Source organism: Solanum lycopersicum, chromosome 12 (assembly GCF_036512215.1).
Source record: "Solanum lycopersicum chromosome 12, SLM_r2.1".
Classification (NCBI taxonomy): domain Eukaryota; kingdom Viridiplantae; phylum Streptophyta; class Magnoliopsida; order Solanales; family Solanaceae; genus Solanum; species Solanum lycopersicum.
This window is the reverse complement of record NC_090811.1, coordinates 10,934,503-10,949,707: the sequence shown is the minus strand read 5'-3', so window position 1 is coordinate 10,949,707 and position 15,205 is coordinate 10,934,503. Positions and strand designations below refer to the sequence as shown.

Sequence of the window (15,205 nt, the reverse complement as noted above, 5' to 3'; positions counted from 1 at the left end):
TAACTGATCGATCATTTTCTTTCTTGCTAGTTCCCAATCAAGGTTCAACTTCTTTACTGTCAAGTAAGCATGATGTTTTGGTTCAACTAGAAGGTGACACACTTTACCAAACACCAAGTGATAGGGAGAAATCAATATTGGTGTCTTATAATTAGTCCTAAACGCCCATAATGCATCAAGCTTCATTTCCCAATCTTTGCTTTGGGCATTAACAATTTTCTATTAAATCTACTTCACTTCAAAATTTGACACTTCTTCTCGACCACTGATTTGAGGGTGGTATGATGTAGCTACCTTGTGTCAGACTACATATTTATCTAGGATGTTCTTCACCAATTGATTTTATGAAGTTCATCCCTCAATAATTATTATTGGTCTAGGAGTTCCAAACCAAGTGAAGATTTGCTTCTTTGGAAATTTCAACACCACTTCATCATTGGTCTGCAACGCCACTGCCTCAACCCTCTTTGACACATAGTCCACACCCATAAGTATGTATTGATTTCTATTTGAGGGAGGGAATGTCCCGATGAAGACGATCCCCCATATATAAAATATTTCAACCTCCGAAATATTGTGCAAAGACATCTCATGTCATCTGAAAATAGACCTCATCCTTTGACATTGATCACAACTTTTCACATAACCTGCAACATTTTTAAACAAAGTAGGCCAGAAAAAACTAATTGGAGCACCTTATGCGTAGTTCGCTCATCTACATGATGACCCCCATATACAGATGAGTGGAAACTATTCATCACTTGTCTCATCTCAGACTCCGGCACACACCTCCTCATCATTTTGTCTAGCTCTTGCTTTAAGATATAAGGCTCATCCCATATGTAAGACCGAGCATCATACATCAACTTCTTCTTTTGGTGTGTGGTTGCACCTAGTGAAAACAATCCGTAACCAAATAATTCACAATGTTTGCATACCAAGGTAGTTCGGTCACCTGTAGCGCTAATAGTTGTTCAATAGGGAATTATTCTCTAATCAGACCTTGCTCTCCCACATGTAACCAACTCTCCAATCTTGACAGGTGTTCTGCAATCTGGTTTGCAAAACCTCTTTAGTCCTTGATCTCGATGTTAATCTCTTGCAACAATAGAAGCCATCTGATTAACAGTCGATTTACATTCTGCTTGTTGAACAAGTACCTGATAGCTACATGGTCAGTATACACAACAACTTGAGTGCCTACAAAGTATGATCTAAATTTGTCAAAATCTTAGACCAAGGCTAGCATTTATGTTTTAGTCAATGTGTAATTGGTTTAGGTCCCATCCAATGTTTTGCTTTCACTGTAAATTAAGTGAAACAATTTTTCTTTTCATTGGCCCAATAGTGCTCCCACTACTGCATCACTTGCATCACACATCAGCTGAAAAGGAAGCTCCCAATTTGTGGAGGTTAAGATTAGAGCTTTTATCATGAGATTATTCTTCAAAATTGCGAAAGCTTGCATGCATTTCTCATTAATTACAAATTTCATATCCTTTTCTAGATGAATGCACATGAGCCTTACAATCTTAGAGAATCTTTGATGAATCTCCAGTAGAAACCAGCATGACCCACAAAACTTTGCACCCTTTTTACAAAAATTTGAAGAGTAAGCTTTTCAATTACTTTCACTTTGGCACAATCAACTTCCAGCCCTCTCTTTGATTCATTATTGCCCAATATAATCCCTTCCTTCACTAAAAGATGACATTTTTCATTGTTTAGGACAATATTAGTTTCCTCGCATCTAGCCAACACCCTATCTAAATTTTCCAAGCACTTGTCAAAATACTTCCCAAATACTGAGAAGTCATCCATTAATATCTCCACAAAAAAATCATCCATATCATTAAAGATAGCCATCATGCATCTTTGGAAGGAGGACAGAGCATTTCATATGCCCAAAGAAACTTGAAAGCATATGTCCCATACATGAAGTGAATGTAATTTTCTCCTGGTCTTCTGGTGCAATCACAATTTGGTTTTATCCTGAATAACTATCAAGAAAATAATAATATTCTTGCCCAGCCAACTTGTCCAGCATCTGATTAATAAAAAGGACAAGGTAATGATCCTGTCATTGTCGTGGTTTGAATCAACTCATTTTTTTCATTGGCGATCACCGTCGTGCCTCCCTTTTTAGGCATACAATGAACTGGACTAATCCATTTGCAGTACAAAATTTTATGGACAATATCCACATCTAGCCATTTGGTCACTTCCTTGTGCACCACATCTTTCATCACTGAGTTTAACATGAGGTGTTGTTGCACAATTGACTTGTGCTCTTCCTACATGAATATGCTTTGCATGTATGAAGTTGGGTTGACGCCGTGTATGTCAATCATTTTCCGAACTATCATCTTTTTTCTCTTCCTCAATATTTTTAGAGATTCATTGGCACCTAAGAATACATACCTGAGATGAGAAGAGAGAGCCTTTAACTCCAAATTTGCTTATTTCTCAATTGAAGGCTTGGGAGGTGGTCCCAAGACTCTATTTAATTGCTCCACAAACTTGCAAAACATGCTCACATTCGGGAAATTTAAGGTGTAAGCCAACAATTGGGATTCAACATCTCCCTCAATAACTTGCCAATCAACACTATCTCTAAAGGGTCTTGGGTTTCAACATACTTAGCTGTCATTTCCATATCAATAATTGTAATTGCAAAAAACTCCTCATATATTGCAGGATTCTTCATTTCCTTGTAAACATCAAACACCTTGACCTTGTTAGTCTACCAGCCCCCACATCAATTCATGCACCTCCGGTTGTTACAAATAGGTGTCCCAAAATAAATTGGACCTCTGGGCCAGGATAAGAATCTAAATGACAAAGTCCACGGGGAAAATTAGAGTTCCCACTTAAACCAATACATCTTAAATAACTCCATCTGACCTTTACAACAAATGTTAAGCTAATTGTATTCAAATTTTAGAAACATGAAGTAGGCATGAAATTGATACTTGCGCCCAAATTGCACTAACCTCTTGCCTCCACACATTTGTCCAATTTTTATCTGAACAATGAAACTCCACGGATCTTTTAACTTGGTTGAGAGCTTGTTCTGGATTCTAGAACCGCACTCCTCACTGAGTCCCACTGTTGCATGCTTAGCCAATCGAATCTTGTTTGCTACAACATCTTTCTCATATTTGGCATACTTAGGAATACCCTGCAACACATCTATCATAGGCAAGTTAACATGTACCTATTTGAGTAATTCAAAGAACTTGCCAAGACATTCCTCCTCCTTTTTCTTTTTGAATTGATGTGGGAAGGGATGAAATGGTTTTGCTTTTGGTTCCCTGATCTTAGCCGTATAAATATGCCTAATCACTAATTTATCCCCCATATATCACCAACTTTGAGGGAATTTCTGGTTTCATAGTTATTTTTTGAGAGTGTTTTGATGTAGATTCTTCTAACCAATATGATTATATGTTTCAGGTTGAAAAGCAACAACAAATGAGCTAATATAGACACCTAAATAAATATCGGAAAGTAGAAGACGAAGTGGCAAAGATAAATGGCCAAGAAGCTGGAAATTGCATTACGAAGGAGCATATTCGCGTTGTAGAGCCACTCCATCCATGCAAAAAAGTAACTCTCGTAACAGAGGATTCCGCGTTAGGAGCGCGTCACGGAGTTGTTTCAGCAATGTGCAGAATTAGCCCACGTGTTTTTATACTAGACTATAAATAGTTAGTGTCATTTCATTACACATTGAATTCCAAAAAATTGGGAGCTCCACATTAAAGGCGATTTTGTTATCATTTCTAAGGTTTTATTTCTTATTCTTCATCTTGGAAAGTCTTGTATGATTCCAAAACATTTTATCTTGATATTTTGTGTTATGAGTAGCAAAACGCCCTATTCTAGGGTTGTAGCTACGTTGATGGTTTAATGTGAACTTGTTTTTAGTATGAGAAGGGTTCTTTCATAATTTGTTCTTGCATTCTTGTTTTACTATTTTAATGATCAATCAACATTAGAATAGCCTTTTGTCTACACTTGAACTCGAAAGATGAATAGAGGGATAGACCGAAGAATGCAAGAGGTGTGTTCATTCTAGGGTGAATTCTAGATTGCTTTATGTATATGATGTCATTATACCTATATACCACACTTATATGTATTGCAAGATGAATTCTTAATTGTCTGTTGTTGGTTCATACCTAACCCTGCTCACCGATGTAGTTAGGTTGACAATGATGGTAGACGATTAGAGATTAGGAGATCGTAATCATAAAATGAGTATTGCTAACACACAATGAAGTTGAACTCTGGAATACTATTAAATCGAAAATCAATCTATGCTACAATCCTGAGATACCTTTCCAAATTGTGAATTTTCCTTGTTTGAAATTAATTGGTTAAATTAGTTAATTGTTAGTGTTCAATTAGTAGTTTAAGAAAGTTTCTCAAATTAATTGCTTCTTAAGTGAACTTAATTGGACATAACAATTTATATTTTTTGATTCAAAGTACGTTGGGTATGAATATTTGGCTTGAAAGAGTCACTTTACTACTTGAGTGACCACGTATGTGCACTTGCATGTGCTTTTGGACGAAACAAGTTTTGGCGCCTCTATGAAGGACATCTAAATTTGCTAATATTTAATTTTTGAGTGCCTAAACAATTTTTTATAAGTTTTGAAAACTTGATCTTGGCTTCTCATTTCTTCAAGTTGTGTCAGGTTTTCGCTGGTAAACGATCAGGGTTTGGTAGAGCCTCTATCTTAACGCAGAGATTTGTTCATTACCAGAGAAGGCAAAGAAGGCACAACCGTCCTGTTCCTCCTGTGGTTAGGAAACTTGATAACCCAAAAAAGGTGGAGGGTTAAGAACTACCAGTGGTTATGGCATAAATGAAAGTGAGGGATGTGGCAATCCCAAAGATCACCAATGTTACTTCAACTATTCAGAAGCCCGCACTGGGTGGTAGGTTTGAATTGCAGTAGAACATGGTGCAATTATTGCACACAAATAGGCAATTCACTTGTCTATCTCATGAGGATCCACGAGTGCATATATAAAACTTCCTCGAGATTGGTGACACATACATTCCTCGAGATAAGTGACATACACTCTAGATAGAGTGAACTCTGATTATGTGAGGCTCACATTATTCCCTTTTTCTCTACTTAGTGAAGAAAAAAAATGGCTGAACTCTGAGCCTACAAATTCCATAACAACTTGGGATGATCTTTCTTAGAAATTTTTAATAAGGTCTTTTCCTTCAGATAAAATAGCAAAGCTGACAAGCGACATATTAAGATTCTAACAAAAAGGATGGAAAATCTGTACCAAGCCTGGGATAGGTTTAAGTCCCTACTAGGAAGTTGCCCACATCATCATTAAGATAACGAAGTGTTGGTCCATACCTTCATTGAGGGGTTGGAACCAAACACAAAAATCTTACTTGATTCTACTCCAGGTGGACAAGCTTTTGAAAAGACATATGTTGAGTTGTTTACATTGATTAATTGAATTTCACAAGGTAACCCGAGTTAAATGGTGTAAGAGTTAAACCGGTTGTACAGAAGACTATTGGAGTTCTGGATATGGACGTAGTAAAATCTTTGTCTGCACAAATTGCATCAATGCAAAATATGATGGCCACTCACTTCAACAACATGTCACTAGGACAAAAACAAGCCCAAGTTAATATGGTTCATCAACCACAAGTTTGGTGTGAAGTATGTGAATGTAGAGATCATAGTGTTGAGGTATGTGAAGAAAACCCCGAATTTGTTCATATTGTAGGTAATGCTCAGCGAGGAAGACATCACCAAAGCTATGGAAATACCTACAACTCAAGCTTGCAAAACCACTCAAACTTTTCATGGGGGTAGAAATCAAAACCAACATGAAGGACAAAACCAATACATACCACAAAGTAGTGGACAACAGTACCATAGTAAAATCATGGCAATTAGCAAGCCTCCAAGTAAGATGACGTGAGTTTGTAAGACATTCTTTAAAAAATCATGGTGGATCAAGCTAAATTGGCCGTAAATGTTTGAAAAGATCAATTGGCAACTCAGAATTTTAAGAAACAGTTTCGGTAATTTGCTAGTGCGCAAAATCACTGACCACAGGGGGGTTACTGGGAAATACCAACCCAAACCCGAAGTAAGTAAATGTTGTGTGCACTCGGAGAAGTCATCTATTGGAAGATTTTACACCAAAGGAAAAAGTCGTTGAAGAAATAGGAAAATAGGGAGAAGAAGTAGAATCAAGTGGACAACGGGTGAATGAGGAACCAAAAGTGAAACTACTTCCTTCATTCCCACAAAAATTCAAAAAGCAAAAGGAGGAGGAGTGTTTTGAAAGTTAATTGCCTTTGATTGATATGTTGCAGGGCATTCCTAAGTATTCCAAATATGTGAAATATGTGGTGACTAACAAAAGTCGATTGGCTGAGTATGCGACAGTGACACTCACTGAAGAGTGCAATTCTAGAATCTAGAATCGACTCCCAATGAAGTTGAAAGATCCCAGGAGTTTCACTCTTCACATAAAAATTGGCAAATGTGTGGAGGCAAGAGATTTGTGTGATTTGGGCGCAAGTATCAATTTGATGCCTACTTCCATGTTGCAATTAGCTCATCATTCGATGTCAAGGCCAGATGGTGTTATTGAAGATGTCTTGGTTCAAGTGGAAACTCTAATTTTCCCAGTGGACTTTGTCATTTTGAATTTTGAGCTTGATCCCCAGGTCCCATTTATTTTACAACAACCATTACTAGCAATGAGAGGTGCATTAATTGACGTAACAGATAATAGGCTAAAAATGAGAGCTCATGACAAGGTCGAGGTGTTTGATGTTTACAAAGAAATGAAGTTGCCTGCTATATATGGAAAGTTGTCTGCAATTACAGTCATTGATGAGAATGACAACCAAATATGTTGAAGCCAAGGACACTCTAGAGAAAAATTTTATTGGGCAAGACATTGAGGGAGATGTTGAAGCCTAGGAGATGGATAATGTCCTAAATGTCCCATATGTGAGTATGTTTTGCATGTTTGTGGAACCATTGATCAGAGTCTTTAGACCACCTCCGAAGCTTCAATTGAGAAAGCACCTAAACTGGAGCTAAAGGCTTTCCTTTTTTATCTTAGGTATGCATTCTTATGTGACGATGAATCTTTACATATAATCTTTTCTTCTGCCTTATCCAAAATGCAGGTTGAAGCATCCTTGAAAATATTGAGGAAGATGAAAAAGGCGATAGGCTGGCAGATGTGTGAAATACATGGAATCCACCCAACATTATGCATGAAAATGATATTTATGAAGGGAAGGCACAAGTCAATTATGCAATCATATCAGTGGCTGAATCCAATGATGAAAAATGTGATGCACAAGAAGGGGATCAAATGGCTAGATGCGGGTATTATCTATCTAATTTCGGATAGCAAGTGGGTCAATCTAGTTCAATGTAAGCCTAAAAAGGGAGGCGTGATGGTGATCACCAGTGAAAAAAATGAGTTGATTCCAGCCAGGTAAGTCACAGGATGGCGAATATGCATGGATTACAGGAAATTGAATGAAGCCACAGAAAGGATCATTACCCGGTTCCTTTTATTGTTCAAGTGTTTGACTGGTTGGCTGGGAAAGAATACTATTGTTTTTTGGATGATTATTTCGGACATAACGAAATTGTGATTGCACTAGAAAACCAGGAGAAAACCACACTCACTTGTCCGTATGGGACATATGTTTACAAGAGAATGCCATTTGGGCTACGCAATGCCCCGACCACCTTCCAAAGATGCATGATGGCTATTTTTCATGATATGTTTGAAGATTTTCTAGATATATCATGGATGATTTCTCAGTATTTGGGGAGTCTTTTGACAGGTGCTTGGAGAATTTAGACAAGGTGCTGGCTTGATGCGAGGAAACTAATCTTGTCCTAAATTGTTAAAAGTGTCATTTTCTAGTGAAGGAAGGAATAGTGTTGGGTCATAAGGTGTAAAAGAGAGGGCTGTAAGTTGATATGCCAAAGTGGAAGTAATTGAAAAACTTCCTCCAATTTCTGTAAAAGGGCGTGAAGTTTTTTGGGTCATGCTGAGTTCTAGAGAAGATTCATCAAAGATTTATCCAACATTGCAAGGCCCATGTGCATTCACCTAGATAATAAGATGAAATTTTTATATGATGAGAATTCATGCAAGCTTTCACAGTTTTGAAGAATAATTTCATAGAAGCTCCAATCTCAACTTCACCAAATTGGGAAGTTCCTTTGAACTGATGTTTGATGCAAGTGATGTGTTTGTGGGAGCAGTCTTGGGAAAAATAAAAGAGAAGTTTTACTAAATATATTATTTTTGGATTCATCCCATGGTAATTACACAGTGATCGAAAAAAATGCTAGCCTTGGTCCATGCTTTTGACAAGTTTAGATAGTAAGACCGCCAAAATGAGTTAGGGTGTTAAGAGACTAACATGTTTGTATTAAGTTTCTAAGGTAATAAAATGACTTATAATATTGTTTAGAGTTAGTGTGTAAAGTTTGAGGTGATTTGGAAGTCAAACGTCAAGGGACGACCAAGACGTTCGATGACTAGTCACCTATGTGTCTCATGTGTCTATACGTGGTTATAATTATATGACGTGATATTATGAATTCTTAAATTGATTTATAATGATTTTTATAGGATATATGGAGTTTCTTGAAGTTTGGAGGTTAAACGTCCAAGACGTTCAAAAGATAGCCTTGAGACATGCATGTCTGTGTCTTGATGGGGCCTAACATTTTTGGACAAGTTACACATATTTCTTTTGGGTAAAACTGATGTGGAAGGTATACAACTATTTAGGGGTTGAATTTATATTTTAAATGTCTAGGTACGACTTCTAAAGGGCCCACAAGAAGCACCCAAGGGCTGTCGAGACACTACCTTGGCAATGTCAATCGACGAGCTCCAAATGACGCCTCGTCAGTCCATCGATGCCCCGTGGATTAGGGCGTGGGTTGAAACTTAGCCTCAGGATATTAGTCCACCAGGAGAAAGCTGAAGTCACCAATGACAGAGCAGCAGGACGCCTCGTCGACCAGTCGATGATATCCGTCGATGGTGGTATGCAACTGGTGCCATGCGACTGCCTCATTAAGGGATGAATGAGAAATTTACCCCACGTCGTAAACTAAATCTAATTTATTTATTTAAATATTTTTGTGTGTATATAAGTAATCTAAAATGTGACAAACCCATTCCCAATCCCAATCCCATTCACACAAATTAAACCTTCCCTCCAAAACCAACTCTCTCTAGAAACCTCCATTGTTGTTGAAGCGCAAGAACATCTTTTAGATTGTATTATCATGGGTTATTCACCAATTTTTATAGTTCTTAAACTAGACAAAGGTATGTTGATCCTTCATCTCTAGTTATCCTTCCATCTAGAGAGTTAACCTCAAAGTTTCAAAAGATATGTCATGATCAAAGTTTTTCTTCTTCAATCTAGCCATGGGTTCTTTCTAAAATGTTTAAATGGTTAAATCATGATGAATTGATTTTAATATATTTGTTTTAACGTGATTTCAATCCAATTTCATTATAAACCCATCCCTTCCCAAAAATGATTTACTCATTGCATGGGCTTTAATGTAATGGCTTGTTAATGGTTTAATTGTGATTCTCTTACGTTGATTTTCTATACCTACTGTTATTGACGTGAATTAATGATGAATTGAATGAAGGATCCATGTTGATCAATGTATGAAGGTTTGAACATGTTTAGCTTAAATTTCCATGATTCACTGTAACATGGGTCCTTAATTGTTTAAAAGTAGATTTTCGAGTATGCTGAGAGTCTTGAGATACTGCCTTAAGTTGATATTATGGATGAATTGTGGGTATATATCCTTGATGATCAAATTAAATAAGACTTAGATGAATTGATCTAAGTTCTTCTAGTTTATGGATTGATGATGTTATGTATATGATGAAATCTAAGTTCTACATTTGGTGAAACATGATTTAGACTTCATTTATATGGATTTAGATACTTCCCTAGGTTATTATTATTCGTATATTATGAATGTTAGCTATGGTGATCAAAGTAAAACATATTAGTAAGTAATCTACGACTCTCTACTTTCTAGTACATATGAGATGTCTTGTATTATGTTATTGTATGATCTTATAGTGACTTGGACATGGTTTCTTTTATGATTAAAGTACATATAACTACTTCCCTATATATGAATTGTTGATAAACAAGGTGTATTGATCAATGATGATCAAAGGGTGAGAAATTGGTAACAATGTTTATCCCATCTACTTTCCTTATAGTATTGTAATTGATGAATACTTGTATGGCATTGTGTGGCATGGTCCACTTATAGTAACGGTGTTTACTTTATTGTCATCATATATGTTTTTACCATGGCCTTGAAGGCGAATTGATGAATATATGAATATATGGTGATGATGATCACACTATGTGAAGCTTATGCCTACTTTTCCTATTCTAGTTGTGATTTATGTTGTATGACTATTGTATAAGCATGTTTGCTGCCATTGATTAATTAAAATGGTTAATAATTCCTTACCTATGTATCCCTATGTGAATTCATGGATAGCCAAAGTTAGGAGTCTTGCGAAAATGACTTGTCTCATATGTTATTGAGTGTTAAGTGGTCTATACTTGAAAGTCTTAATATTGTCTCAAGAGGGTGGCTGCCTCAAGGTGTTGTTGATAGACATTATGTCATAATGTTGACCAATGTACACACATACTCACACTTCATGCATGCTAAAAGTCGCAAAGATTCATGATGTCTAAATGAAAGGTAGTTCTCGTATTCACTAGTGTCTACTACTATGCATGTTAAGTTATGTATATGAAAGTATGATATATTTCCTTAAATAGGATAACTTGATAGGTCTACTAGTATGGGCAAGGTTATAGGACCTTGTCTATGCATTGCACATGTGTACCTTGATAGGATAGTTCCTATGTTTGATTTCTTTGCATATGAAAATGAATAAATGGGCATTTTATGAATATGACTTATATGATGTGTTGAAGTGTGAATGTACCTAGAGTCTTATATGATGTGTTGAAGTGTGAATGTACCTAGAGTCTTAGTGGGTTTATATGAAAGGATTTCTCATATAGTTATACATGTAGACTTATGCATTGATATATGGGCATGTGTGATATTTGTGTTTTATGTGAAAGGTTTGCTCACATATATATACAAACACACACATGAATGATGAATTAGTAAATAGAGGGTCCGTAAGGTGTGACCACGGATACTCTAAAATTAGATAGGTTCTTGAATATGCTATAAGCATATGAAAAAGGAAATTAGCTTAGCACCGAGTGAACTTGACAATGAGAGGTGTTGACTTCCCTTGGATGAAGATTCACCATTTGTCCCTTATAGAGTGTTGACTTCCCTTAGAGGAATACTCACCTATGGACTCACATGGGGTGGTGGCTTCCCTTTAAGGAAGTTTCACCCATGTTTTCTCATAAGAGGAGGCCCCTATTGCTAAGTGACATGTATAGGGATTATACCTATCTCTTAGTTCCATAAACTACGCTTGCTACATAGGATCTAACAAAGTGGATTCACTTAGGATGTTAGGATGTATGTTAATGTTCTACCTTGTCTAGGTAGGAACCCCTTCCATTGGTGTAAGGCTCTACAACACCAAATTCCATGTTTAGCACCCATGGTCTTAGTGTCGGTTGAGGCTATAGTTTCCCTAAAGTAAAATGGACAATGGAAATAAATGACTAGGATTCTAACTAGGATGACTTAAGGGAATTTACTTAGGATAGGTGGAAGTAATGAACCCATCCATACATTTCACAAGTAGCTCCTTAGGAAGTCCTAGGAAGGTGACCTAATGTGTATGATTATGGTTATGTCTTTATGCATGGCATGGTAAATTGTCTACTTGTTATGAAGATGTGCATGGTATGAGTCTATATAATGTGATCTTATACTTATACGCACTATGTTGGTCTAAATGACTATATGATGAAGGTCTTGTATTGACATGAATGAAATTGTCTTTACTTGTGATGTTGATGTATGAAGTGTTAATGCTTATGGTATCATGAAGGGTTTACTAAGTATATGTGAGGTTATGGGGCTTCACATGTACACTGCACTAGTATATTAAGATTGAGATTACGAGAAAAGTCTTATGAGGTTCTATGTGAAGTATAAAAAGCATATGTGCAAAATGACTAAGATGTTTACTGTAATGTCCTTAGACTCTTGTTTTAAATATATCTATGATGTACTATAATTCTATGATGGTATGTGTTGCCTTGTGTAGATTGTATGTATGGTTCCCTTGTGTCCTTAAGGTGATACATTGCACCAAGTATCACTAGAGGTTTACTTGGAAGGTTAATGAGTTTAAAGAAAAAGGGTTCACTGTTAAGGTAAAAGATCTCACTGTAAAGTGACCTCAATTATGGCTTAAAATTTATATGTGATATTATGTGATGTTTGGCCTTTGATTCTGTTCCTATGAAGTATGTGAATGATACAAATTCTATTATGTGAAGTATTTTATAAAGATTTATTCAAAAAGGCATGAAGTATGATTCAAGAAAATGTCCTTTTTAAATGCATGTTTTGCATGGTTGTCATACTTAGTGCATTCTTGTACTAATTCCATTATTCTCTACTGTTTACACAAAGTGTATATTATGGATATTTATTGGATGTATATATGATTGAAGGGCTTGATATGTGATTCCCATGCTCAAGGAAAGGAATCCTTAAGTCCAAGGATTTCCTATGTTATGGTTTAATGTAAAGTCTAAATATGTACTTATGTTTATGTCTTAAGGGTCGTGTCCCTAATGTATTCTAATGTTGATTGAGTCTAAGATGGAAAAGAGACTTAAGGTCTAAATATGTATTATGACTTATGTTTTATCTATATATGAGATGAAGTTTCTAGCATATGATGTGCTATTAAAAGCTTTAAATTTTCCGCTAAATTTACGATGTCAATGCAATGAATGATAACTATGGGCTTGTATAAGACCTCCGAGAGGTCAAGTACGCCATGTTACTTCTAGGGGGTGATCCCTTGTTGTGACATAGATCTTACTGGTAGGTACTAAAGTTGTTGTTTATGCTAACCATGCAGCTATCAGGTAGTTTTACAACAAGAAGGATGTGAACTCATGGTTAATCAGGTTGATTCTATTATTGCAATAGTTCAAAATCGAGATCAAGGATCAAAGAGGTTTTGAAAACCATATTGTAGACCACCTTTCCAGGTTGGAGATTTCATCACACGAGGGAGAGCAAGGGAAGATTAGCAAGGAATTACCCAATGAGCAATTATTGGCGCTAGAGGTGACCAAACTACCATGGTACGCGGACACAGTGAATTATATGGTTAACAGATTGTTTCCACCACATGCAACCTCACATCAAAGGAAGAAGCTTAGTCATGATTCTCGGTTTTATATATGTTATTAGACTTATTTATTCAATTAAGGTCCGGACAAAATGATGATGAGGTGTGTGCCTGAGTCAAAGATGAGACAAGTGATAGATAGTTGTCACTCTTCTACTTCACGGAGGTGAGCACACTGCACATAAGTTGCTTCAATCAGGTTTTTTCTAGACTACCTTGTTTAGAGATGATGCAGGTTATGTGAAAAATTATGATCAACGTCAAAGGATGGGGTGTATTTCTAGATGACATGAGATGCCTTTGCACAACATTTTGGAGATTGAAATATTTAATGTTTGGGAGATCGACTTCATGAGGCCATTCCCTCCATCAAATGGAAATCAGTACATTCTTGTGGTGGTGGACTATGCATCAAAGTGGGCTGAGGTACTATGCGTCAAAGTGGGTTGAGGGAGTGGTGTTTTCGACAAATGATGCTAAAGTGGTGTCAAAGTTTCCAAAGAAGCATATATTCACTCGATTTTGAACTCCCAGAGCAATAATTAGTGACGTAGGGACGCAATTCATGAATCAATTGGTCAAGAACATTTTAGCTAAATTTGGAGTCAGGCACAAGGTGGCTACCACACACCACCCTCAAACCAGTGGTCAAATTGGGAAGTGAACCACATTCTACAGAAAGCGGTGAATGCCCAATGAAAGGATTGGAAAATGAAGCTTGATGATGCATTATGGGCGTATAGGACCGCTTATAACACACCAATAGGTTCTTCTCTTATCACTTGGTGTTGGGTAAAGCGTGTCACTTTACAATAAACTAGAACATCAGGCTTACAACCTAGAACCGAAACTAGCTGGCAAGAAAAGGATGTGTCAGCTTCATGAGTTGGAAGAATTGCGTCACCATGCCTATGAAAATGCAAAGCTCTATAAGGAAAAGATCAAATGATGACATCACAGCATATCGTGTCTCGACTTTTCGATCCTGGACAACATATATTGTTGTTTATCTCTAGATTAAGGTTGTTTCGGGGTAAGCTGAAGTTGAAAGTGAGTGAACCATTTAGGTAGTACGTAAGACCGACCATGGCGCTGTAGAATTCTGGAATAAAAAGGGAAGCAATCCACGTTCATTGTGAATGGTAAAAGGGTGAAACTTTATTTTGGACAAAAATTTTATCGAGAAGTAGAAAAACTGGAGTTGAGCAAAAATGAAAGGAAGTTGAGTTGTGCTGCGACATTAGATCACGCTCTACTCGGGAGACAACCTGAGGCTTGGTGATTTTGAAAACTTTTTGCATTATATTTTATTTTAATTTAAGTTGCGGGTTATTTCATTTTTCATAATATATACACAAGTGTTTTAGACTAAGAATCTCTCCGACCCAAGTGCCCTATGTATGATATTTAATTTTCCTTTGTAATTCTTGATAACAAAAATGGAAAATGCATCTTCCATTTCCTTTAGTTAGATGCATACTGGGAAGATAGATATCTGTCTAAAGCAAAACTTACAAAACAGGAAAAACAAACACTCAAAAATCCAAGAATTAGTTATGATTGAAGGTCCTCTATTTCTACTTATCTACTAGGTCATTTCAATGCATTCTTACTGATCTTAAAGGTATCTTAAAGCAAAATGAATTTCAGATGAAAGAAATGATGGGCAGCTATATTAGTTACACACAGAGCAAGTATTGAATGGTTGCCATAGGGATATTGTTGAGCAGAGGGCAAAATGAAGATGAGTAAGAAAGTGGATGAAAAGGAAGAG

General features: G+C 36.6%; 1 protein-coding gene across 1 annotated transcript; it reads left to right on the top strand.

Moving 5' to 3' along the window:
• The first annotated feature begins 6,493 nt into the window (after window positions 1-6,493).
• Window positions 6,494-6,925, top strand: LOC138340207 (uncharacterized). Its single transcript, XM_069291901.1, has one exon. The coding sequence runs from the start codon at window positions 6,494-6,496 to the stop codon at window positions 6,923-6,925; it is 432 nt and encodes a 143-aa protein (XP_069148002.1).
• Window positions 6,926-15,205: the final 8,280 nt, after the last annotated feature.